Source organism: Corvus moneduloides, chromosome 28, assembly GCF_009650955.1.
Source record: "Corvus moneduloides isolate bCorMon1 chromosome 28, bCorMon1.pri, whole genome shotgun sequence".
In the NCBI taxonomy this organism is placed as follows: Eukaryota; Metazoa; Chordata; class Aves; order Passeriformes; family Corvidae; genus Corvus; species Corvus moneduloides.
Window position 1 is genome coordinate 2,805,160 of NC_045503.1, and position 23,575 is coordinate 2,828,734.

The following is a 23,575-nucleotide window of genomic DNA, read 5'->3' on the forward strand; positions in this document are numbered from 1 at the left end:
CTTAGCCTTACCCTGAAATGGTTTTTATGATGCCAAGAGGAAAAAAAATCCTGTTACTTTCATTTGTAGGGTCACTGGGGTTTTTTCCATCTTTAGAGAAGGGGTTTTTATGAGTTGCCTGAAGATATTTTTTCATTCATCAATGGAGAAAGCATATTACAACAATGAAGCTTAGGAGAGCAATCATCAAAGGGCAAAAAAGTGGTAGAGAAGGTCCTGAAAAGCGCAGAGAACTCGAGTTCTAAGCATACCAGAGCTGCAGTATTCTGTTTGTACACAGTGTGCTTTGTTCAGAGTGGTTATATTTGGTTTGTAGCAAAAGCCAGAGAGAGGATAACTCTGTAGATGAGTGTCAGAATTTCCTTAGTGGGAGGTTTGGCACAGTGAGATGGGGAGTAGACCTGGAACCGAAGTTGTGCTGCTTCAAGATCAGTGGACATTGGAAAGTTAGGGAAGAAATGGGGCATTGAGAGAGGTTATCTGGGTTCTGGAGTGAGGTGAAGCATCTGGCACCTGCAGGACACAACTCCCAAGGTTTACTGAGCTTGCAGCTTCCATCTGGACCATCAGCTTTAAGAGCTGCTGATGGACCCATCCTTCAGGAATTAACTTAAGCACTTTTTAAAGCCATTTGCATCTTAAGCAAATCCTCTGAAATCTCTGGGCAGTTGGCTTCATCGTGTATCTATTTGTTAAAAACGGAAACAAAATTGCAAATCCTTCTTTATCCTCCTGTTTTAAATTTGCTTCCTAATTTGAGTAAGGACTCAACCTTCTCTCCCCTCCCACTGCTGTTTCCTGTTCCACAGTTGTGTTTTGGCTCATTCTGTAATTATAACAATCCCATCAAAAAGGGTTAAAAACACAGAATCAATCTGTAACTTTATTTTACAATACTGATGCCTTCCAGGCTATTGGTGCCCCTTACATTTGTCTTGGCTGTGACTGAAAAGTGACCTCATGAAAGTTTTCATCTATGTTAAAATGAAAATATGCACAGTCTGCCAACTGGGGCACAGTGGATGCTAACAGAATGTTTCATGCAGATAAACTGCTCACTTACTCTCCCCTGTGCTTGTCTGATCATCCTAGGCCATCTTTTACAGCATATTTTACTGTTACCTTGGTTTTTTAAATTTTTTTTTTAACTCTTGTTGGCTTGGTTTGAATTAGATGGCATTCACCATCAAGATTAATTCAGCTTCAGAATAATCTGTTTAGTTTCCAAGCTTTAGAACAGAGGCTGTTCCTCAGCACATGGCCATCACTTCATTCCAACTTATCTGTGATCCCTGGAGCCTTTGATCACTGCTAAGACAAAGCAACTGTTCCACTCTGTAGGCTAAAACCAACCCAAATACAAATGGAAGTTCCAAAGTCTTTTATTGTAGCCCTTACATGGCCGAGCTGCCCTCCAGAGGGATGGACTGAGAGAATCCTGAACCCTGGAGAACGTGTTCATTTCACAAGATCCTTCACGTATTTCCAGCCTTCCATTGTGTATTCACAGGCCCTGGTGGGAGCTACAGACAAGGCAGACATGACTGTGTGTACTCCTGCAAGGAAAGCAGAGAAGAATTACCCCAAGATCACCATCATTCGAGCCCAATTTCCAACTCCATCATAGTAGATCTCTTTAAACCCTGAGCTCTAACTCAGCTTTTAAACACACTGTGGCCTGAATGATTCGTGCTTCCAGTACAGCTTTATTGTCTCAACAGCATTTGTGACACAGAAATTCCAACTTCAGCACCTGTACATGAGTTAAGACAATTACAAGACTGAGCTGGGTTCTTTGTTTAAGTCCTGTTTTATTTCTGGCCTTGCCACAGACTCCATGGGTGATGCTGGACATGTCACAGTATTTGTGGACTGTGTTTCCCCACAATTATATGAAGACTCTTTGCTGCACCATAGAAACTATATATTACTGGATACTTCTAACATGCTTTGGCCTTCAAACAAAAATATCTAAAATTCTAATAACAGTGGGAATGCTCATCCCTTCTGAAAAGCTGTTCAGACTCAGTTAGTGAGCAGTTATTTTACCTTTATTCCAGGAATCAGAGAAGGAAAAGTCAAATTTTGGAGTGGCGGGGAGCTAGAAAGAGAGAGAGAAACAAAATATCAGCACTTGAGGGGTTTCACTGGGAATTCACATCACCTTGGCAAAGCCTCTTGACCTCAGATGTCAAAAATACTTAGGTGCCTACTCTCTGTAAGCCTCAAATGATGCTTTAAGTCTGGGCTTTGCTCTTTCCTGCAATATAAAGTAGGTGCAAAAGGTAGAAAATATTATTTAGGTGCTACTGAAAAAAAAACATCTCTGTGGTTGTCTCCTTGCAGCAGACTGTTAGTTTGTAACTGTCTGTAATTATGAAAAACCTTTTCAAACTTCAAGCAAAGGCCTCCTGTTTTCTGAGGATTTTAAAAACTAAGAACTACTCATAGAGGAGGGGTCTCTTCAAGCAGTTTAAATTCAACTTGATGAACTGCTGGCAATGTAAGAAATTGGGAGGATAATATATTCACTGGTTCTTTTTAAACATGTAGGATCCTTCAAAAGAAGTTTGGGAATACCACTACATAGGGAAATATCTCCCAGAGCATGTGTGCAATCCCCTCCTTGACCCTGCACAGGGCTGGTCGCCCCTTCTCCACTGAAATAACATCTGTGAGCAATGTCTCTGCCCCAAATTCAGAATTTTATTTGCCTTCCATTTCAATCCTCTTTAAAATATTTGCCATGTGAAATCCAGTTTCAACAGTAAAACTCCTGCCAGCCTCACTGGAATCAGAGTATCACCCCCGTATTTTCTCTTCCTCATTCAGAGGAGGTGTCTGTGTTGCAGGGATCACCTGAGCAGCCCTTACCTCCCAGCCCAGGTAATTTGTCCACTCTTGGATAGCTGGAGGCAGCGTTTCTTGAGCTTTTTTGAGTGCTTCAGCACCTTGTGTGCCACTGCCCAGCAGCCCCTGGTCATATGCCACGTACACAGCAGCTCCAGCCAGGCCTCCTTTGATGAGAAACCTGAAAGAGTTGAAATCAGAACAGTTCAGTTCACGTTATGACCATCAGTGCATCTTTCTCAGTGGTTGTGACTGCCAACGAGATGGTATCAATAACGAAATCTCATGTCTTACTGCAGGCAAAAATCAGCAGAAAAATACCTACCTGCCTTCCTAGGACAACTATTCCCTGTCAGCCCCTTGAAACTGCACCAAATTCACATTTTATCAGTGATGGTTTTCAAGAAAAATTGAGAAAGTGCCAAGCACCTCAAGAGCATGTGCCACTTTTTAAAGTCTGAGAATCACTGGCGTATACCTCTTCTAAAAGCAACTAAAGGATTTTGCAGTGGGCAAGCCATCCATGTTAATGATGTGGCTCTTCCTGATAAATCTGTATTTATCTGATAAATCTGATAGACACCAGTATCTTGTGAAACTCCTTACAGTCCAGTGAACACCTGGCTATGGTGTTTGCATTGCCAAGGCTTTTAATATTTCCCTACATGATGCACAGTCACCAGTTTTACAGCTGCAATGGCAACCCACAAAAGGGAAGAAGGGAAGAGAATATTTGGCCTTTCTTGGCATTTTCATTTTAAATAAGAGATCTGAGGAGACCGACTTTCCCAAACTCACAGGACAGAGAGGTTTTCCCTTTAAAAAAACCAGCAAAAGCTATTGTGCAAAGGGACAACCCAAACCTTGGCAGACAGCGGTACTGCAGTAGTAGGACATACGATAGATACAGCTGACAAGAGAGAGCCATTTTTTTAAGTCGTGCATTCACACGCATTTTGGGGAAAAGGGATTTCTCTGCTAAAATGCATTGTTCGCTCCCAAGGACACCCTTCTGCACTTCCTCGCTACGGGTGTACGTCCAGATCCGAGCGTCGCGCTGTTCTCGGCCTTATGTTACGCGTCCATGCTTGTCCCCAGACAGCGCCAGAGCCCTGCCCGGCGTGTGCAGACACACACGGGGAGCTCCCAGGCGCTGGGACAGGCGAGGCCAAGGGCGCGGAGCGACGGAGCCGGGCGAGCGGAGCCGAGGTACAGGGCCTGGGGACAGCCGGGGAGCGCTGAGGCGCGGGGGGGGCGGCGTGAAGGGCGGGCCGGGAGGGGAGTGCGGGAGGGCAAAAGCCGGGCAGAGGGTGCGGGAGGGCGGGGGCCGGGTGCGGGCCGGGGCGGGCCGGGCGAGCAGGGCCCGGGGACTCACTTGGCGGCGGGGAGCAGGCGGGCGGCCATGGCGGCGGCGGGGCCGGGACCGTCACGTGCCCGCGCGCGGCCCCGCCCGCGCCGCCGCCGTGAGGGCCGTGAGGGGCCGGGCAGGGCCGCGGGCGCGGGGCGGGGGCCGGGCGCGGCTCCTCCGCCTTTGTGGCCATGTCCCCGCCGCCCGTTTTGTGTCGCGCTGTGTCGCAGCGCGGCGGCAGAGCAGCTTATCCCGCTGCTCTTCTTCTCCTCCGGACGAGGCTCCGTCCTGTGGGCTCTGCCGCCGCCTCCTTCCCGGCGTTCGGCTGCTTTGGGGTCGCTGCTGCCAAATGTCATCAGTCTTTAATGAATTAAGCGTCCTCTAAGATTAGACACGAGGGGGTTTTTTTCTCCTGTAGGCTCGCGGTGTGTGAAGGCTGGCTCGGAGTGCAGAGGGCTGTGGGAATTGCCGGTGAAAGATCCTGTTTGTTCTGACCAAAGTGGCTGTGGCTGCCAGGGGAGAGACCCCTCCGGTGGGGTCTCGGTTCTAGAAAAGCCTTTACGTGCCTCTCGCAGGTCGGCTGCCGGCATCAGAGGAAGGAGAACACAGTATTTTGGCTGAAGGGCTCAACTTCAAGACTTCCCTTTGTTCCTCACAACTTGGAGGGATATGAAGCCAATTGGAAAAGTGCTTTGTGCCACAGGGGTCGTAGCTGGGCTCATAGCTTTCTTCTGGAAAGACGATTTTAATCCAGGTAGGCTCGTCAGGGGGTGGTTTCAAGCTGAAATATAAGTCACACAAGAGAAAAGGTTGAATTTCCAGACTTTGACTGATGGTCTCGTTCCTGCCCGTAGTCTTACCAGAGTTGGTGGCCCCAAAGCAATGTTTCACTCCCAGAAAAAAAGAGAAACTTGAAACAAATAGGAACACAATGGTCTAAGAGCAGGGATCCTGCTGTCTCTGGGGAAAAAAATGGCACTTTGCTACTGCCTTGCTCCTTTTATGTTTTGGTTGTAAATTCCTTGGTGTCAAGAATCATCTCTATAGGTGTGCAGTGCCTGGCACAAGAGGGCTGATGTGTCTCCAAAGTGATGGCAAAGAATAAATGATATGCAGAAGGCTTTTTTTTTTCACTCAGTTCTATATCTTTTATTCTCTTTCCCATAAAAAAGAGAGCTTGTCTGGTGCCCGTGTTGTCGTGACTGGAGCCAGTGCTGGGATTGGAGAGCAGATAGCATATCACTATGCCAGATTTGGTGCTGAAATTGTGTTGACTGCCAGGAGGGAAGCTGTGCTGCAGAAGGTAAGAATCTCTTCCTTGTATGGGGGAAGACATGAGAAATTCAGGCTTTTACCAAAACAACAAAAAAAATTAGTTGTCAGCATGATAAATTTTCCTTCAGAACTGTTGTTAAGCATAAATCCGGAAGAGAAGGTGGCCTGTACAAGAAGATGCATATATGGTGCCTGAGCTTTTAACTGCCTGAACATTTATTTATTTGAGGGAATGGTGTGAAGCTGCATCAGGGAAGGTTCAGATTGGACATTAGGAAAACGTTCTCCACTGAGAGGGTGATCAGTCGCTGGAGCAAGTTCCCCAGGGAGAAGTGGTCATAGCACCAAGCCTGTCAGAGTTCAAGGAACATCTGGGCCACATCCTCAATGATATGGTTTGGTTTGAGGGAGTCCTGTGAGGAGCAGGGATTTGGATTTGATGATCCTTATGGGTCCTTTTCAGTTTGAGATACTTCATGAACTACAATTCCTGCATGATGTTGTGCAGCTTTTCAGAGTCCAAATTGTTCTATTTGTAGCTGTTTTGTTGAAAACCCAGGACTTTTTGTAGGTTAAATGCATTTTTAACCAACTTTTTGACCAACTCAAATAGACGAGGCTTCTTCATCTGTACTTTATGAAGTGGGACAATATTTAGAAAGGGTAACAACTCTTTAACTGTGGGGATATGTGACTTCCAAGGAAAGTTCTTCACTGTGAAATGGTGCAAAAGGTGAGTTGGGGACAGTGAGCATAATAATAGTTCCTAATGATTGGCAGGCATTATTTCAGCAAATAGCTAAAACTGCATATCATTGCCAGGTACATTCACATACTCAACACAGCAAAGGAATTATGAAAGATGAATTCTTTTCCAGTTATTTTGGAAAAAAGAGAATAACTTAATGTAAAGCATAACCCTTGTTCCAGAAGATTTCTGCTGAAGATTGGGGTTTTTACAGTGAATCTTGATCCTTTTCTAAAGCAGATTGTTTTAGCAGACAGTTGAGGTAACTCTTTGCAGGATGCAGATTCAAAGTCTGGATGCAGAATGAGCTCTCCATGGCCCAAACAGCAGTAGATTTTAAAGTAAATGTGTCTCTGTCCAGAATTGACTCTCACTGACTGTAGTACATGCTTTAAGGTGCCCTTTTTTCTTATTCTTTTTCCATATTGTTTAATCTCTGGTGTTCTTTTTCAAGGTGATGGAGAAATGCCTGACACTCGGAGCAAAGAAAATATTTTATATCCCTGCAGATATGTCTTCCCCTTCAGAGCCTGAAAAGGTGATTCAGTTTGCTGTCCAAAAGCTGGGTAAGCATCCTGGGCATCTCTTTGGTTTTCAGGTGTGTGGACAGTTCTCATTCTAGTAGGAGCTTCCTGCTTCAGTTCCCTGAACTGAGAGGGGTGTTAAGGACGTAGATGTACCACCAGAACTAAGTTCTGAGTCTGAATCACACTGAAACATCATGTCAGAAAGTTGTTGTCAAAGTCAAACAGTTTTCCTTTCAATTCTACTCTTGAAGAGCAGTCAAAGCTGCTCCCAGATGGGCATATTTAATCTATCTTCATGGTAAAGCACTTCACAGCCTTCTGAGGGAGTGGTTCAGCCCTCCTGGCATTTCTGAGCTCCCTGGTTGGTGGTCAGGGGATGGGCCCCTTGTTTGACTGCTTTTTCTGCTGTCCAAGGGGGCCTGGATTACCTGGTGTTGAACCACATTGGCACAAACCGTTTCCAGAAGTGGACTGGAGATGTGGAATACACCCGCTGGCTCATGCAGGTGAGGCTTCCCAGCTCACCAGGAACTGGGTGAGTCTGGCTTCTCCTGGGACAGCTTTGGGAAGCTCCAAGGCAAAGCCAAGCCTGTGGCAATGGCTGAGAACAATCCCTTTACTTCATTCACATTTCAAATCAAACACTTTGGAGGCTTTGTTGCTAGAGAGGTGTTTTGCTCGGATGTTGTACATTTGTGAAGAGAAATGTTTGGGAAGAACTTCAGACTTCTTCCTTCTGTCCTTCTTATCTCCTTCTAGCCCAGGAGTTTAGAATTGATGGGCAGTTACAGGCAGTTGTGTTTAGGTCAGGAAGGTCTATAAGTGAGCAGCCAGCATTTCCTGCTGATCTATGGCATGTGCACAATTGCAGAACACAATTAAGGTTGTTTGAAATGGTGTCTGCTGTCTGAGTCTCTGTTCACAAATTTAGAGTTTTCCTGTAGAATCACCCTGGTGCCAGGTTTTGGGACCATGAAAATGAAGAGCTGTTTTCTTGGTTCAGTCTTCTTCATTCAGGTGGGTCATAGTAGTTTCTATTTCATTTTGGAGGGAGGCTGTTTGCTGGAGAGTGGGAACTTAGGGACATGGTAAGAAATTAAAATTTAAGAGAGCAGTGAAGCTCTGAAGAGATGCTGAATTTTGTGCTTCATTGTAGTCTGAGCTCAGTGAAGAGAAGCTTAAAAGGGGAGCAAACTGAGACTGATGTCTTTGATAGGGATTGCAGACTAAAGAACAGCATAGAGAGAAAGCTGGGATAGCCAATTGTATCTTAAAGCCCAGGAATAATTTTGCTCTGAATCTTCTCCATTGCTTTTTCTGGAATCTGAAAGACTCATAGATGCAATGTTTGTCCCCATCTTCAGAGAGATGATTTTTCTCACTTGATGTTTGAAAAGCCAAATCCAGACCGTGCTTCTTTCCATTTCTGACCACTCTATTGACTTTCTTGGCTCATGCTTTCAAACCCTCTTGCTTCTTTCATGTCTACATTTATTATTCCAGGTGAATTTTTTGAGTTATGTGGCACTTGCAACAGCAGCTCTTCCCACCCTGGAGAAGAACAGAGGCGCTCTGGTGGTTGTTTCTTCCCTCACAGGTTGGTGGCTTTACCTGGAGTAAGTGCTGGCCTTGTGGAAACAATGGTTCCCAATACTGTTCATATACACTGTTCCTCTTTCTCTGTTGTTCCACCCCTAAAAGCATTTTCAAACTGTGCTTTTCACAGTATATAATAACAATAAATATATAATAAGTATAATATAACAATACTTATTCTAATATTATATAAAGGGACACTCACCTGAACAGAGCATGAGTTGATGCAGTATGACAAAGCCTACATCTTTGCCCAGATTCCCTCTCCAAGGATCCTCCTTACACCCAATTTCCTGGTGTTTTCCATTCTCTTTTCCCTTTCCAGGGAAAATGCCCACTCCCTTCACCACTTCTTACTCTGCCACCAAGTTTGCACTGGATGGATTCTTTGGCTCACTGCGCCATGAGCTCATCATGCAGAAGAGAAATGTCTCTGTCACATTGTGCATCCTGGGCCTGATTGCTACTGATTCAGCACTGGAGAATATCAGGTAGGTATTTGGAAGAGGATGTAGGAGTCTGGGAGAGAGTTTGTCTGCGGGAATGTGTCTCTTCTTGAAAGCGTGCAAAAAAATGCACAGCAGCTCTGTTTGAGAGGGTGTGTGCATCTGTCTGGGGAGAGTGCACCTGCCTGGGCACATCACAGGGTTGTTCATTATGGAACAGGAGCAGGCAGAGCCCTGTGGGGTCAGTCTGCCCAGTTCAAACCCCACCAGGGACCGTGTGGCTTTGAGTGACCCTCTGACCATTCCCTTGCAGGGGCAAAGTGCACCTCAGTGCCTCTCCTGCTCCCGAGGCCGCGCTCGCCATTGTCCGGGGAGGAGCCGCTCGGGCGCACGAGGTTTTCTACCCGGGGTGGCTGCAGCAGCTCTGCTGCCTCTGGGCTTTGTTCCCCAGCAGCAGCAACCAGGTGCTACGGACTTTCTACAACTACAGCAGTCCTTAATGCCCAGTCCCCTCTCCCATCCTCTATCCCTTCTAATCACATTCCTGCCATCCCACTAAACATCCCACCCAACCACTGGTGTCGAGCAGGAGCAGGGCAGCAGTGGTGGCAAGGTGCCCTTTTCCTAACATGACTCGTGGTCTCTCATCCTGCTTCAGCCATGGTTCTGTTGCTGCTACCCTTCAGAGATCTTTCCCCCTCTTCACTCTGTCTTAGCCCTGCTCCCATCTCCCCTCCTCCTTCAGCCTCACCTGCTTTTACTGCATCCAGCCTTCTCTCAGCCCCAGCTTTAACCCCTGTCTGTCTGTACAGGATGTCCTAGAATGTCTGTACATTCCAGGGACATCCTGCTCCATGACTTCACTGGGTTTTTTTGATTCCATGAAGTAGAATTTTAATCTCTTATTTTAATTAAATTATTTTTAATGTGTTGGTATTATGTGTTGATGCTTCCTCTGTGAAGAAATATTGGTCCCCTGGATTCTGTGGGCCAAGGCCTGTTTGCTGACCTCATGGGACCTGTTAAATTGGCCCAGAGCTTTGGCAATGTCTTCAAGTGTAAGCATTACCTAAAAGCAGGTGCAACTAACAACATGAACTAGAGCCCCAGTTACTTAGCAAGTAAAACTTTTATTAAATAAATTTAGGATTTTTTTTTTTGACCAGAGTGAGGAATTTGACATTGACAAAGCTTGTATCGCACCTGTAACATTGTACAGTCACATCAGTAACTGTGATGGAAGAAACTGTAAATGCTTGTTTTAAACCAGCTTGACCTAGGATTCCCAAAGTCCTTTTTTTCCCATTTTGCATTTGTTCATCTTTTTTCTTTTTTTTTTTTGTTTTGTTCAAAATTAGACTAAGTTTAAACTTCATGAAATTACTTGTAGCAGAAATAAAGTACATTATACAAATCACATACATAATAGATGTTAAGTATAAAAATGGTATTTACAATAAGTAAACATGGACTATAGAAACACACAGACTCTCACAGCTTCATTCACCTCTCATAAACTCTCAGCGTCAGACACAGAAGGGTGGTTGAGGAGATGTGAAGGTACTGTGCCACAAACACCTGAACAAAGGGCAACTGGAGGAGAATGAGAGTTGGCCGAGATTCTCCAAAATCCCCATAGCTCACTTCAGTATCAATTGCACCAACTTTACCCCACCAACTCTCTGTTCCTATTTCAATGTGCTCACACACCCTCACACACACACCAATGTTTGTGGTACCTTATCAAACTCTGGAATATTGAAATCATTCATTCCTTAATCACTCTGGGGTTTGTTGGTCTGTTCTCCCTTGCTTTCCTTCCCTTATTTTTGTAGAAACTTGAAGAGACTGTTCCAAACTGTTCAAGGGATGTGCCTTGTCAGGATGACACACCCCCCACTCCCAGGGGATCTTTTTTAAATCCAGTTCTGAACTACATTCTGTGCTTTAGAGTATGTGTACATAGTGTATAGAGCTGTCCCTACATATATATATGTGTATATATATATGTATATGCTGCATAATGTATAATCTCTCTCTTGGAGGGGGTGCTGGGGAAAAAAAAAATCCCAGAATGGAACCCTCTTTCATCCTATTTTCCTTGCATCTGCTGGGGAAGGCTTTGCAGCGGGTGTGTGAATTCAGAGGGAGAAAAGGTCCTGTTTCATCTGGAATGAGAACTGCCCACTCCCCAGTGCTGGGTATCCGACACAGGGAGGCAGTGTGCAGCCCCTGGGAGGCTTCTCTAGCTGTTCTGGAGATTGCATCTGCTCACACTCTCTCATCTTCTCCTGCCTTCATCAAGAAAATGCTGTTGCCATGGAGAGCTGTGAAACATGGATCTGTTCCATGTGTGGGGAGGCAGTGCAGTTCCTCTAAGTAAAGGGACTGGTTTCCTGTGCTTTCAGCCTAATCAGGGAGTGCTCAGGGTAGGGGCTGGCACCACATTCCAGGAGCTTTGTCTGCAGAAGCCCTTGGAAAGGTAAGACTGAGAGCTCTCCAGATCCTTAACCAGGCTGGTGCTAAGGTGGAGGAGTGACTCAAGCTGAGCAGCTGACTGTGCCCTAATCCTGGAGGAATGTATTTCTCCTTCTTCTTGCTCGTGTTGAGTAGAGATGTGCTCTCTCTCTCTCTCTCTCTCTCCCCAACCCACCCCCAGCCCCCCGCCCTCCAAAACGTTCAGGCCTATCTGCAGTGCGTGCTGAGAGGACACTGTTGAAAAGGTAAACCCCTCATTTCCAATACCTCTTGCAAGCAGTCAGTCTCTGAATGGAAAAGTTTGGTCCTGTGAGCTAGTTTAAAAAAAAAATAGAGACTGTATATATTTATAGTTATCTATGAAAGGGCCAGAAACAGAGCAGGAGGGAGGGAGGGACGGAAGTAAATTTCCACACATCACTGCAGTAACCTAGAGACACACCAGTGGGTTTGCTTGGTCCATGTACTCCAGCCACACCCCGAGAGGAAGAGCTCCGTGTCCCCAGGGGCTGCTGGTTTGCTGGTCCCTTTGCTTTGCACCACGTTAGCAGCAAATATGCGAGTCCAGGCGTGGCAAGAATCTTCCTCCTGGGCAGATATTGAGCCTTCTCTTTAATTGCATGTCTTGGAAAGGAGGGGAGGAGGAAGATGGGGTGGGTAAGGTGGGAAGCCGAGGAAGGAAAGGGGTGGTGTCAAAAGAGTCGATAAATTTACTGGCCTCTCTGAAAATCAACCTGAAGCAGAAATTCTTCCTCTGGACTTTCCTTTCACCTGAACAGAAAGGGAGGAGGGAGGGAATTGGGAGATTAGGAGCACATCTATGCAAACCTCAGGCTTTGAGCTGCTGCTGCTGCTGCTTGAATGTCGACGACTGACCCAAACCAGATCAGCCCTCCCTTGCTCCCCATCTGTAGGCTCTTGGACAGCAGCCCTTCAGGGTCCCACCTGTTCTCTGCTTTTCTGTGATCCCTGTGAATCATGGGATTGTCTCTTCTTAACCCAGAAAGCATTCTTTGCAGACTAACTTCTGGGGCCATGTAACAATTGAAAACTACCGGCGTTTAAAACCTTTTCAGGCAGTCAAAAGCTTTTTGGGAGCAGTTGGACAGCAGAGTAAAACCTTGCTTAGACCACAAACAGGCCACTGGAACCATCTGCCTGTCAGGGCCCCCAGGGCACTCACAGGCCTTGATGAACTTGACCAGCCTCACCTGCAATGTCTGTCCACACTCTGCCCACAGCTCCAAGAGTCTCACTACAGCCCTGTGCCATCAGCCTCTGTCTGATCTACAGCATGGAAGTGCCAGTCTCCATCTGTCCATGGACCTGTCCTCTCCATGGATGTCATTACCTGGGCTCCAGCTCCTGTCTTCCCACCTCGATGTTTATTATTATCATTATAGACCTGCCTGGCAATCACTGGACTATGTCTGACCCTGTTCACCTCCACCAGACCTGAGCCTGATCTTGACTCTCTGGCTTGGCTTTGGGCTTGCCCCATTGCCACAAATTTGCCTGATGATTGTTGAACCTGGCCATTATCTCCAGGCCTGCTCTGGTCACTCTGCTCAGGTGAAACCTCTGCCCCACCAGCTGTGTTTATTGCCTCCATTCCTGGCCTTCCACTCTGCAGGGAGCAGCTGGACCCCTGACTAGAGCTGTGCCCTGATGGTACAGGCAGTTTACCTGTGCTGCAGAAGTGACTCCTGCTTGCTCACTGCTGTCAGTAGGGATGGTTGGCATCCTTGGGCCGTTTCAACTGGACCTTCAAGCGTTTCATGCCAATCTGGAAGCCATTCATGGCCTGGATAGCAGTCTGTGCACTGGATGGGTTGTCAAAGCTTACAAAACCTGAAGGAAGGACACAGGATGGGTGACAGTGGCACTGTTGGCACCATGCCCAATATGAGTGTCATTGTTATTGATCATGCTTCCCTTGCCTGCACTTACCAAAACACTTGCTCTGGTTGGTGGCACGATCCATGAATACCTTTGAGGAGATGATATTGCCAAAGGGCAGGAACATCTGCATCAACTCATTGTCTCCAAACTCCTGGGGGAGATGGTAGATGAAGAGATTGCAGCCTTCAGGACCTGCAGGTACAGGGGCAATGGGGAAGGACAAAACAGAAAGCCCCAAAGGGCAGGGGAAGAGAAATAGGCTCAACTCACAGCACAGCACTGGAGGAGAGCCCTAGCACTGCCTCCTTCTGCTCTGACTTCCCCTTGCTTGTCTCTCAGTCACTGGTCCATGAAGGGTTCTCACGGCTCTTTAAGAGCAACTGGGAGGCTCCATACAAAGCTGGAGTTTCTGGAGAGCAGATTCTCTTTCAAAGCTTGCCTAGCTCCTACACAGGGTGCTGGACACAACCAGCACTGTGAGTGTCTGGGTGCTGTTTTGCTGGAAGGAAATCAGCTGAGGTGAGAGCTCACAGCTGTCCCAGTCCTAGGAGAGCAGCAGACGCTGCTGTGTGAAACCTGCTGCTGTAGCACTCCCTGCAGTGTTGCCTTCAGTCCATAAACCACACCCTTAACTGGAAACCTCCTGGATTGCCACACATCCAATTTATGGGCTGACCTGATCCTGTCCACTCCTTCACTTGCTCCTTATGAGCACAAGAAATTGCTCCCTTGCTGACACTTGCTGTACCAATCAGGAGCAAAGAGAAAATGCCTTTGCCTCCGAATTCTATTCAGGCCAGTTTTGAAATAAGCTGAAAATAAATTCAGTAGGCTATGAAGGCTGAAAAGAGAGGAGAGTATGTTGGAGGGGCTGGCTTGACTGGTTCCACTGTGGTTCTGGCATCAGCAAAGAGGGGGATGACGGCTCTTTGCCCCTGACTGCATAGGGAAAGTGCTGACTCTCATCCCCTTTGGTGTGAAAGGTGTTCCAGGGCCTACTGTCCCTTTGCACCTGGCAGCATCTGGCCAGATGTGAGGTCAGGAAATTTGCACAGCAAGCATCCTGTGATCCTTGCCAGTCCACTCACTGCAGACATGAGGTTGTTTCTATAACCCAGCTCCAGCATTAAAGACCAGTGGACAAAAATTAGTGCTGCCTCCTCTCCATTGGCTCTGTGGTGCAGAAGGTGAGCTCCACAAATTCCACCCACACCACTGGACACCCATTCCCACTCTGATTCTCACCTTCTCGCTGCTGCTGCTGCAGGATGGGAGGTTGCTGAGGGATGCTCTGTGCAATGGGGGTGATGGTGGTGGTTGGATACACAGCTGTAGCCCAAGGAGACAGAACAAACCATTTACCTGAGGATCTGGTCAGCCACACAAGGGCCTGAGGGAGACAAGGGAAGCTGGTACCTGCATACTGCTGAACTCCTGTGAAGGCTGGGTGCAAAGTCTCTGCTACTGAAGGGCTCTGGGCTGCAGGGAAAAACACAATCAGAAGCACAGCAAAGGGAATCATTCATGCATTCTGTGTGTGTGTGTGTGTGTGTGTGTGTAGTGGTGTTTCCCACCCTCGCCCCCAAGTGAGTCTCAGTGCCTGGCTGAGAGGGAGCTACAAAAGTGTTTTGTGTGGGGAATCCAGAAAAGAGGAACTAAATGCAGTTCCTTAGGTCTCTGCATGGTGGGGTTTTTTTACTGCTCTCAATACCTGAATATGGCACAAGGCCATTGGTGTAAACTGTTTCCAAGGTTGGATGCCCATTTGGGAATGGTACCACGCCAGTGAATCCATTGGAAATGGGTGCCACCAGTCCCGGCATGGCCGCTGTTCCCAGGAGAGGTGGTGAATGTAGCCCTGAAGAACAAGAAGAGAGGACACCCCATCAAAGTCAAAGTTCCACAAAGCCCCTGCTCCCCCTTTCCACCTGCTTGGCAAGACTGCTGTGTATGAAACCATTATCTCTTCTATTTGGCACATGGAGATGACAGACTGGTGCTGAAACCTTCACAAAATTAAGAAGCAGCACTAGTGGGAAGAGTGTGTGCAGAACTGCCAGCCCTGAGTGCTGTCAGAGCTTTGGGGTGGAACATCTTTGATCTGGGTTTGCACAGCACCTGGCATGACACATGCCTGTTCTGACAGGGGTTTGAACCCAGTATGCATTATTGCTGTGGGATGATCATGAACAATAGCACTGCTGACCTCAGAGTCAAGTGCAATCCTGGGAACCCTGTCCTTCTTCACTGTACAAAAGGGAAAAACTGCAGCAAAAATGCATGGCCGTAGGGCAAGAGGATGTGTGTTGAGCACGTGAGGGGCGGTTGCAGGCGTTTGTGCAGAGCAGAGACTGCTGTGCTCAGAGGCTGTGCTGTTAGAAAGGAGAGAGCTAATGCAGCTGCTGAGCCTGGAGGGGCAGGAACTGCTTCACCTGGGAGTGCTGGGGCAGGAGGTTGCCCGGCCGGGGAGGCACTCACCTGACGCTGGTGCGATGGGAGCGGCTGGCAGCCCATTGAGAGTGACGGCACCGATCTGCTGGATGTGGCACGGGGAGAAGGCGACGCCCGGGCTCAGGTAGCTGCCGTGGGAGGTGGAGAGAACCGTGGTCTGCTGCTGCATCAGCTGCAAAGCAGGACCGTGCAGTCAGGGCCTGGCACTGCCTGGGGCCTCCTGCTGCCAGGGCCCTGCAGAGCTGGGGGAGGCTGCACAGACCAGCCTGGCTCTCACCTCCACCAGGTCCTGCCACCTGCCCTGGAGCTTCCCCCGATACTGCCAGACCTACTGGGGTGGGCAGTGAGGGCTGTCCTCCCCAGGCCCTGTCCCCATACCCGGGGCCCACGAGGTCCCTGCAGCCACGTACTCAAACAGCTTCTGCCCCTGCCAAGGTGGGACAGTGGCCTGGCCACCCACAAGAGCCCCCGAGAGCTGGGCACAGCTCCCCGTCCTGCAGGCAGGGGACACAGTTCAGGGGGCATCCCAGTCCACAAAGCCAGGGCCGCGGCTGGGCACCCTCCATGCCTCACCCGCTCCGTGGGCCAGCAGCCTCAAGGGGTCTCAGCTCACTCAGCTGGGCACCAGGGCATCGGGACAGGCCCCTTCGGCTCAGAGAGCTCCTGCAGTGGAAGGGAGCAGGGCAGGGCTGTGCTCCTGGCAGCCAGCAGCACCGTCTGCCCACAGGCCCTTCTGCACTGTCAGGCACAGGCCGCTCTCCCTGGTCACTTCTCCTGGGACAGTGCCAGACATTAAATAGCACAGCTTTGCCTCGAGGAACGGGGTCCAAATCCCTCTGCTTTTGCCCAGCCTCAACGAGCAGAAGGTGCTGGGAGACACACAGGGCTCACTCTGGCACGGGCACCCTGCTGTGCAACCAGGTGTGTGCCCAGGCCCAGTTCTTGTGGCCTGCTTTGCCCTCAGAGGTCTGCCCCGTGATCCACTGAGCTCAGCCTGTCCTCTGGCACTGGCCTGCACCCTGGGGCCAGGGGACATCAGCTCCTCGTGGTGCCATGACACACCTGCCAAGGCAGAGATGCACAGTACAAAAGGAAGGGTGGGAAGGTTGGGACGAGGGCTAAGAGATGAAAAAGTCCTTCTGGTCCTATTTGACCATCAGCGGAAGCATAAGATCCCCTCAGAGTGCAGTGGCAACAAAGACTCAGTTCTGGATACAAAATTATCCAGCCCCTTTATCAGCTTTGTCTTCACATCAAGCGAGAAGAGCAGGGGAGGTACAGGCACGGCTCTTAGGAAACCAGAGATTCTCAGGAGGTGCTGAGGGGTGACACAAAGCAAAACCCAAGAAAACAACAAAAATCTTCCTTACATTGCCACATCCCACTGTCTGCTCTGCACCACAAACACACAGCTCTCCAGGAGCCTACCTCTTCACAAAGGGGTGAAGCCTGCAAGGCAGTTTGGCCCACGGCTCCGCTGAAGGATCTGGTAACTGTGAAAAGTTCATGGCAAGCTAAACCTCCCAGTTTCCTCCACACAGAAGCTGATCATTGCTTTTGCATAAAAAGAAGAGGAATCTCATAGCATGGCTGCCCCTGTAAGCTGGCACAAGCAAAGCCATGGGGTGAAATTGGCTCGAGCCCTTTTTGGGGATGGGTGAGTGCTCCCAGGCCTGTCCCAAGGCAGGGGCTCTGCGGGCACGGGGACTGACAGCACAGAGGGTCACTCCTGTGACCAGGAAAAACCCTGGTATCACCTCCCTGTTCACCACCACATCATCCTTGGCTCCCCTGAAGCTGGATTCACTCCTGTCATCAGGAGCCACCCACCCCGAGCCAGAACTGCAGCGAAAGGTGGCCTCCCTGGGGTCACAGGGCCCTGCTGAGCCTCTGTGCAAGAGCCCCCACGTGTTCCTGCTCCTGTCCCCACACTGTCCCCACTCAAGGGTGCAGGAACCAACGCGTTTCCTACTCACTGTGAACACTGATCTTCTCTTTCCTCACTAACGCCTGTTCTGTGCCGGGCTCTGGCCGGACCAAGGCCTCCACCCAGCTGCATGAGCACCAAACTGGCACTCTGGAATTGTTCTCATCACTTGCATAAAATTACCATAATGAACCATAAGAGCAGAAATAAAAGGGGGGGAGGTGTGCATAAATTATGTTTTGTGTTTGGAACTAATTGATTTATGATATACAAGAAATATTCGACCATTATAAGCACTTAGTAAATTGCCCTAGCCGCTTTTTAAAGACTTTAGGTCTCTTTTGTATTGATAATTATTTTTTTTTCAGCGCCCAAACATTTCCCTGAGTCCACCTGAACTAACTTGTTCAATAAAATGAACTCATTTGCAGAGGCACCTGGGATCAAAGCCTGATTTAAGCACTGAAATAAACTGCTTTCAGATGCTTAGCCAGTTGTACTTCCCAGATGAGACTTTTTCTTACAGTTTCAACTAACATGCACTGTTTGACTATTTTAAGTATCTTATTTTGCATATTTGCATAGATCTGAGTAACTTTAGACTGAACTTAGTGTATGATTATTTCATGTTTAATTTGAGATTGTTTTTGAAGAAAAAGGCTATTAATATAAATTTAAAACAGGCAACTGAAAACAAAAACAAAACAACCCAGGCTCCAGACTTCTTCCTAAATTCCTGGGGACCACTTTGGCTCGGTAACACAGCAAACCCCATGGGGACAGGGAGAGAAAGTTGGTGTGTAATAAATTATGACTCTAAGAACCTGTGGTGCCTCTGATGCACCAGTTCACCCCAGCAGCACTCGCTCCTGTCAGTCTGATTCAGCCACATCCATAATGGTCAGCTGCATCTCCCAGCCCTGGGGGGAACCTTGGGCGCAGCATCTACTCCTCCAAGCCCAGAATCAGGAAGGCACAAGGGGTTTGGGGCTTCCCCTGAGCCCTGGCTTACCAGAGGTCCCAGCTCCCAAGGGCTGCCCATGGCAGAGCAGTTTGAGGAACCCTAATGAGATTCAGCATAGAAGTCCCTCTCTTTTGCCTCCACTTTCAGAGGTGTTAGATGGCATTTCAAAGGGCTGATTCCCTCTCCCTCTGATGGTGACACTGTATGAGGACTGGCTGGGATCTCTCCTCCCAGAAGGGAGACCAAAGATGAGGATGGCACAAGAGAGGAAAGCCAGGTGTGAGGTCAGTGCCTCGGGGAAAAAAAAAAGAGAACCAAACCCAGTGGAAATTAAAAGGAAAGGAAGGAAAAAATCCTGAAAAAGTGAGACAGGCTGAGTCTCGAGTCACGGGGAAAGCAAAAATAAAGTCACAGAGCAGGAAGGCCAGTGAAGAATCAGAGACAGAGCAGCACAGCAACAGACAACTGAGGAGAAAGAAGATGCAGATAAGCAAGGAGGCACAGCTTAGACCTGACTGCCTTCTTGTCATCAGCAGGAGTTCCTGAAGATTAAAAGACTGAGTCTGGAAGATCTCGCTGCTCGTCCTCCTTACACAGCCTGGAGCTCAAGCTGATAAAGCACCTCCTGCCATCATAACCTCACTGTGTGGTCCATTCCTGCCTTCTTCACCACCACACCATGCCCAAGTCAGGGCCATCTCTAGGACAGCAGGAGACACACCAGGATGATCATCTCATGGGTGACCCACAGAGATTAGCTACAGATAAGCTACAACCTCAGGTGCAGCTGGCTCCTGGGCTGGACAGAAAAGAAGATTCCTGGTGAAAGATGGTGCCTGGTCAGAAAGGGTTCGTCGAATAATCTGTATTGGACCAATTCTATGTTTGGCTTGCAAAATTCCCCCAAGTTATGGAGCCTCATGTGTATTTCCTTTTTTCTCATCCACACACTTAAAAGGCATTTGGCAGTTTCTGGGGAATGTTTGAGAGGAAACAGCCAATAAATGAGAAAGAGTTCCTTCTCTGTCACACAAATGAAAGAAAGGAGCTGCTGAAGCCAGAGGAGAAAGAGGTGTCCACATATACAAGAAGAACAGGTTTATTTGCACTCCCCCCTGGAAAATTACTTTCAGTAACAGTATCTACTTTTGAGTTCTTTGTTGAGACAAGAACCTCTTGTGCCTTGAGCAATTTTTGAGCCTCTTTCCATGGGCTTTACACTTTATGCATGGAGACCTGAAAATGATAGTCACCAAGGAGGCTCAAACGATGCTCCACCACAGCTGATGTGGGACTTGTTGAGTTTGGGACCTACCTCGAACATCAGTGGCAGTTACCACCATGGCTCCAAGGCAAGGAGGTTCTCTCACTAAAACCCAAAGCACAGCCAGGCTGCTGGAACACCTCTGGCTCTCTGCTACCCACTGCTCCCTGTCCAGCATCTTGCAAACCCCACAGTCCCACTGGCCAAGTGAGAAAACCTGGGAGCCAAGGACAGCTGGGGGGAAAAGGGTATTTCAGCAGAGAAATAAACTCATGAAGCTGGGTCCCAGAGCTCTCCTAGTGCTCCAGAACCAGAGAAGCACATATTTGTGCCACAGACCCAGAGGAAGGGTTCACAAGTTGGTATCACATATCTGGCAGACATCGCCCAGGAACCATGGCTCCGAGCTGTCCTCAAAACAAGACAGAAAGATACTGGGTCATGACTGACCTGTTCCCAACATCTCCACATCAGAGAAATCCCAGGCTCACTTTGAGGAGGCCCCAGCTCTCCCCTGCCCCCCCATCCCAGGAGAAAAGCGCACAAAACCTGTGCAAGACAAGGCAGCTGACTGGAGAAACGAGCCAGGAGCATTCTCAGGTGCTGGGAAGCTCTCCCACAGTTGCCAAGAGATCAGTTTGTGGTCTCCCAGGTGCTGCCCGGGGCCAGCAGGGCAGCGTTCCCCACCCACCCCCGCGGGATACTCACAGCCTGCGCATAGGCGCTGTATGGGCTGAACGGCAGGGAGAGAGATGGAGTGAAAATCCCCAGCTGCCCCACCATTTGCTGCATACGGCGGAGGGTCCTCTCCTTATCTGTGTCAGCAAACTTCACCACTAGACTGGAGGAGGCACCCTAGGCACAGAGAGAGGAGACAGAGAGGAGGCAGGAGAGAAGAGGCATGGGACAGCCAGAGAGTCAGCGGTCAGGCAAGGGAGGACGGGGCAGGACAGGTGGCAGAGAGGAGTGGGAAGAGGAGCAGAAGAGCAAATATTGGCATGGAAGTGCTGGGGAGCTGCCTGGAACCTGGGCTGTGCCCTTCCCCATCCGTCTGTCCATCCAACCCTTCCCTCTCATACCCTTCCCCTCACACCTGAGCCTCGCACAGCTGCCTGCATGGATGCACACATCCCTGGCTGCATTCACCAGGTGCTGGTGCAGCCAGGAACAGCCAGGGCATCAATGGTCACAAGCACCATCTTTCCACTATCATGAGCTTGGCTGGACAGGCAGCAGCTCCTGGCAGCTGGGAATACCCCTGCTGCAGCAGTGCACTGTCCTGTCCATGAAGTGCCCCAATTTCAGGTTGGAGATTGCCAGAGATGAGGCCACAGCTGCAGCTCCACTTGCACATAGCCTGGCTATGGCTACACAACCCCACACAAGGCACAAAGGGCTCCCACCCACACCCAGCCCGCCCCAGAGACCTCCTCTACTGCCTAAATAAGAAGCCAAGGAGTGTGCTCAGATGCTGAACCCATGTGGCTGAATTGTCAGCTTTCACCCTGCTCAGTTTTGAACTACTCCAGGTAGTTGTTTCCAAGACAAAATCAAGGCCTGATTTTTGGCTTTTATTTAGTTTTTATAGCTGTGAGTGCTGTCACTCCCAGTCTGGACGAACACAGCCACAAACAGCAGCCCAGGGGACAGGATGGTCACTACGAGTGGAGCACAGATGTGCACACACACACCCACACACCTCCCAACCACACCAGCTGGACACTGCAGTCGAACCTGTCATGGGTTTTTGGAGAGTGTGGGGAGGTCCCTGCAACAGGAAAATGGGACAAGGATTAGGAAGAGGGTAGGTCCCCTGGCCTTATACTCACGGGCATTGTCTGGCTGCCATGGAGTGCGTGGATTGCTGCCTGAGCCTCTGTGTGAGATGAGAACTTTACAAAAGCACAGCCTGGAAAGGGACAGAAAGAGCACAGGAGATTGCAGTGACAGGACTGCTGTGAAAGTGCCATCACGCAAGAGACAGTGTCTGTATCTCAGGTAAGGCAAAGGAAAGCCACCCCAAGGAAGCAGGGAACAAAAAGGATGACTCATCCCAAGTCCTCTATCCTGGAAAAAAGAGGAAGGGTCTCAAATTATTACTTCAATGATATACTCTACAGATGATGACACCATCTCCACCCCTGCCCCGATCACCTCTTCCCCAAATTCTCTGTGGACTGCTCATTGTGGGTGCAAACACTTCAACCTGCAGCCCCAGACTGACAGAACAGGCTCACGAGTGACCCTGATAGCTCAGCTAATCATCGTGCTCTGCTTCCCCTCCTGTTCCCTCACTCTCTGCCCACCTTCCCCAATCCTTCCTGGCAGCAGATGACTCTTCCTGCTCCCTATTGCTGGCTGTTTATGGGTTCCCATAAATACAGAGAGGGGAACAAGAGCCCCAGTAGGAAGGTGAGGCTGGTGAGCACTCAAAGAGCAGGGACAAAGGGCAGGACACACAGAGGGTTCCCACCTTTGCTGTTCCCATCAGGTCCACGGAGCACCGTGCATTCATCAATGACCCCAAATGGTTCAAAGAGCCGGAGCACGTCATCCTCAGACTGCTGCTTATTTAACATGCCCACAAAGAGCTTCCTGTCCCCTAGGGGCAAACACAGAAACATCAACCTTCTATGAGGCTTGCAGTCCAGAGCAGGAGGAGAGGAACACTTAAGCACAAAACAGCCTAGTGTTAAAAACATGCCTGGCATGGAAATGATTTGCTGTTGGCTGAAATTCTTCCAGGGGTGAGAATGCAGGATCTGCCCAAGATCCTCATACCTTCAAGGGTTTCTGTGGCTTCCCCTGTCCTACCCTCCCCAATGGAAAACAAAGGAATTATAATTTCCTTTCATTCATTAGCCTTTTCTTTCGAATAATCCAAAAGAAATGATAGTAAGAAAAAATGTCTGGGCAATTCCATTTCTGTTGATCAGCATGTGAAGTCCAACAGGTACCTTAGGAAACACAGCAGACCAACTCAGGCAGGGTGATATATTCCAGGACCTTTGACTTCTGCTTCCTTTTCCTTCTCTCGAAGACCCCCATCTCCTTAGCTGCCGTGTAACCAAGCATCTTGATTTCCATTTGCCCCTCCCCTCTCCAGTCTAACCAGCTATCTCCTCAGGCCTGGGATAAACCCTGGCATCCTGGGTCCTGATCTGCCTCACTGTAGGATCACCCAAATACCAGACAGCTGGGTGAAGGCCAATCATCAGCTCCCCCCTCTCCAGTGGCATTGTGTACCCGTGTCACACTGGCAGGGAGCTGGAAGAGTGGCCAACACGTCCAGGACTTTGAGCTCAGAGTCCTTCTGGGTTCCGACTCAGAAGAGAGAAGTGAGGATTATGGTTTTGTTGGGATGGGTAAGTGTGGAGGCAAGGAAGGTGCAGAGTGCCTTCTCCCACTCTCTCCCCCCATCAGCACCCACAGGAGCCCATCCCATGCCTGATGCTGGCCAGTCAAGCACAAACACAGCGGTGTTTGGGGCAGCATCCTCCCCAGACTGATGGGAACAGCAGTGAAACAGCACAACATGGAAATCCCAGCCTAAACACCAGCCCAGTCTCTGGTTTTGCCAGGAAAGAGTTGTGCCAGCTCCAGAGCTCACCCTCCCCCACTGCCCCAGATCTGCGTGGGGAGACATGACCCACAGGAGGGAACGTGTCAGGATGTGGCTCCGGAGCAGCCGTGCCAGAGGATTCCTTATTGTTAGCGACAGGATCAGAGGGGCTGGCTCCAAACAAACCAATGCAATGTGACGCACGTCAGGGGCAATAGCAAGGGAGCTGCTCTCTGT

The 23,575-nt window shown here is 49.1% G+C and overlaps 3 protein-coding genes across 6 annotated transcripts in view; 1 reads left to right on the forward strand and 2 right to left on the reverse strand.

The window, feature by feature from the left end:
• Positions 1-1,364: 1,364 nt before the first annotated feature.
• Positions 1,365-4,280, reverse strand: MICOS13 (mitochondrial contact site and cristae organizing system subunit 13). Its single transcript, XM_032092379.1, has 4 exons — positions 4,226-4,280; positions 2,875-3,031; positions 2,050-2,101; positions 1,365-1,556 (listed from the first exon to the last, which is right to left on the reverse strand). The coding sequence occupies exons 1-4, from the start codon at positions 4,252-4,254 to the stop codon at positions 1,459-1,461; spliced, it is 336 nt and encodes a 111-aa protein (XP_031948270.1). The 5' UTR covers positions 4,255-4,280; the 3' UTR covers positions 1,365-1,458.
• On the forward strand, positions 3,593-10,270 carry HSD11B1L (hydroxysteroid 11-beta dehydrogenase 1 like). Of its 3 annotated transcripts, none has more exons than XM_032092376.1 (8): positions 3,593-4,059; positions 4,617-4,952; positions 5,371-5,501; positions 6,676-6,787; positions 7,163-7,254; positions 8,252-8,345; positions 8,670-8,835; positions 9,104-10,270. In XM_032092376.1, exons 2-8 carry the CDS (start codon positions 4,868-4,870, stop codon positions 9,288-9,290), a joined length of 867 nt encoding a protein of 288 aa, XP_031948267.1. In that variant the 5' UTR covers positions 3,593-4,059; positions 4,617-4,867; the 3' UTR covers positions 9,291-10,270. The 3 variants fall into 3 exon arrangements, with proteins under 3 accessions (XP_031948267.1, XP_031948268.1, XP_031948269.1); XM_032092377.1 differs by having other exon boundaries at positions 4,774-4,952; XM_032092378.1 differs by lacking the exons at positions 3,593-4,059; positions 4,617-4,952; positions 5,371-5,501; positions 6,676-6,787 and adding an exon at positions 7,680-7,765 and having other exon boundaries at positions 7,172-7,254.
• CELF5 (CUGBP Elav-like family member 5) overlaps positions 9,901-23,575 on the reverse strand; it is a 37,370-nt gene continuing 23,695 nt past the window's right edge. For both annotated transcript variants that reach the window (XM_032092375.1, XM_032092374.1), the window contains exons 4-13: positions 22,250-22,378; positions 21,606-21,685; positions 20,485-20,631; positions 15,649-15,793; positions 14,882-15,028; positions 14,587-14,649; positions 14,416-14,499; positions 13,219-13,362; positions 12,955-13,119; positions 9,901-12,039 (exon numbers count right to left, since the gene is read on the reverse strand). In XM_032092375.1, the coding sequence (XP_031948266.1) occupies positions 12,992-13,119; positions 13,219-13,362; positions 14,416-14,499; positions 14,587-14,649; positions 14,882-15,028; positions 15,649-15,793; positions 20,485-20,631; positions 21,606-21,685; positions 22,250-22,378 (1,067 nt within the window). In that variant the 3' untranslated portion in view covers positions 9,901-12,039; positions 12,955-12,991. The remainder of the gene's footprint in view (positions 12,040-12,954; positions 13,120-13,218; positions 13,363-14,415; positions 14,500-14,586; positions 14,650-14,881; positions 15,029-15,648; positions 15,794-20,484; positions 20,632-21,605; positions 21,686-22,249; positions 22,379-23,575) is intronic.

Coding starts and splice junctions, on each gene's coding strand:
- MICOS13 (XM_032092379.1), bottom strand. CDS start 4,254: ATGGCCGCCCGCCTGCTCCCCGCCGCCAA. Junction 3,032..4,225: donor CGCCTGCTCCCCGCCGCCAA/GTGAGTCCCCGG, acceptor CAACTCTTTCAG/GTTTCTCATCAAAGGAGGCC. Junction 2,102..2,874: donor CAAATTACCTGGGCTGGGAG/GTAAGGGCTGCT, acceptor CTCTCTTTCTAG/CTCCCCGCCACTCCAAAATT.
- HSD11B1L (XM_032092376.1), top strand. CDS start 4,868: ATGAAGCCAATTGGAAAAGTGCTTTGTGCCACAGGGGTCGTAGCTGGG. Junction 5,502..6,675: donor GGGAAGCTGTGCTGCAGAAG/GTAAGAATCTCT, acceptor TTCTTTTTCAAG/GTGATGGAGAAATGCCTGAC. Junction 8,836..9,103: donor TCAGCACTGGAGAATATCAG/GTAGGTATTTGG, acceptor ATTCCCTTGCAG/GGGCAAAGTGCACCTCAGTG.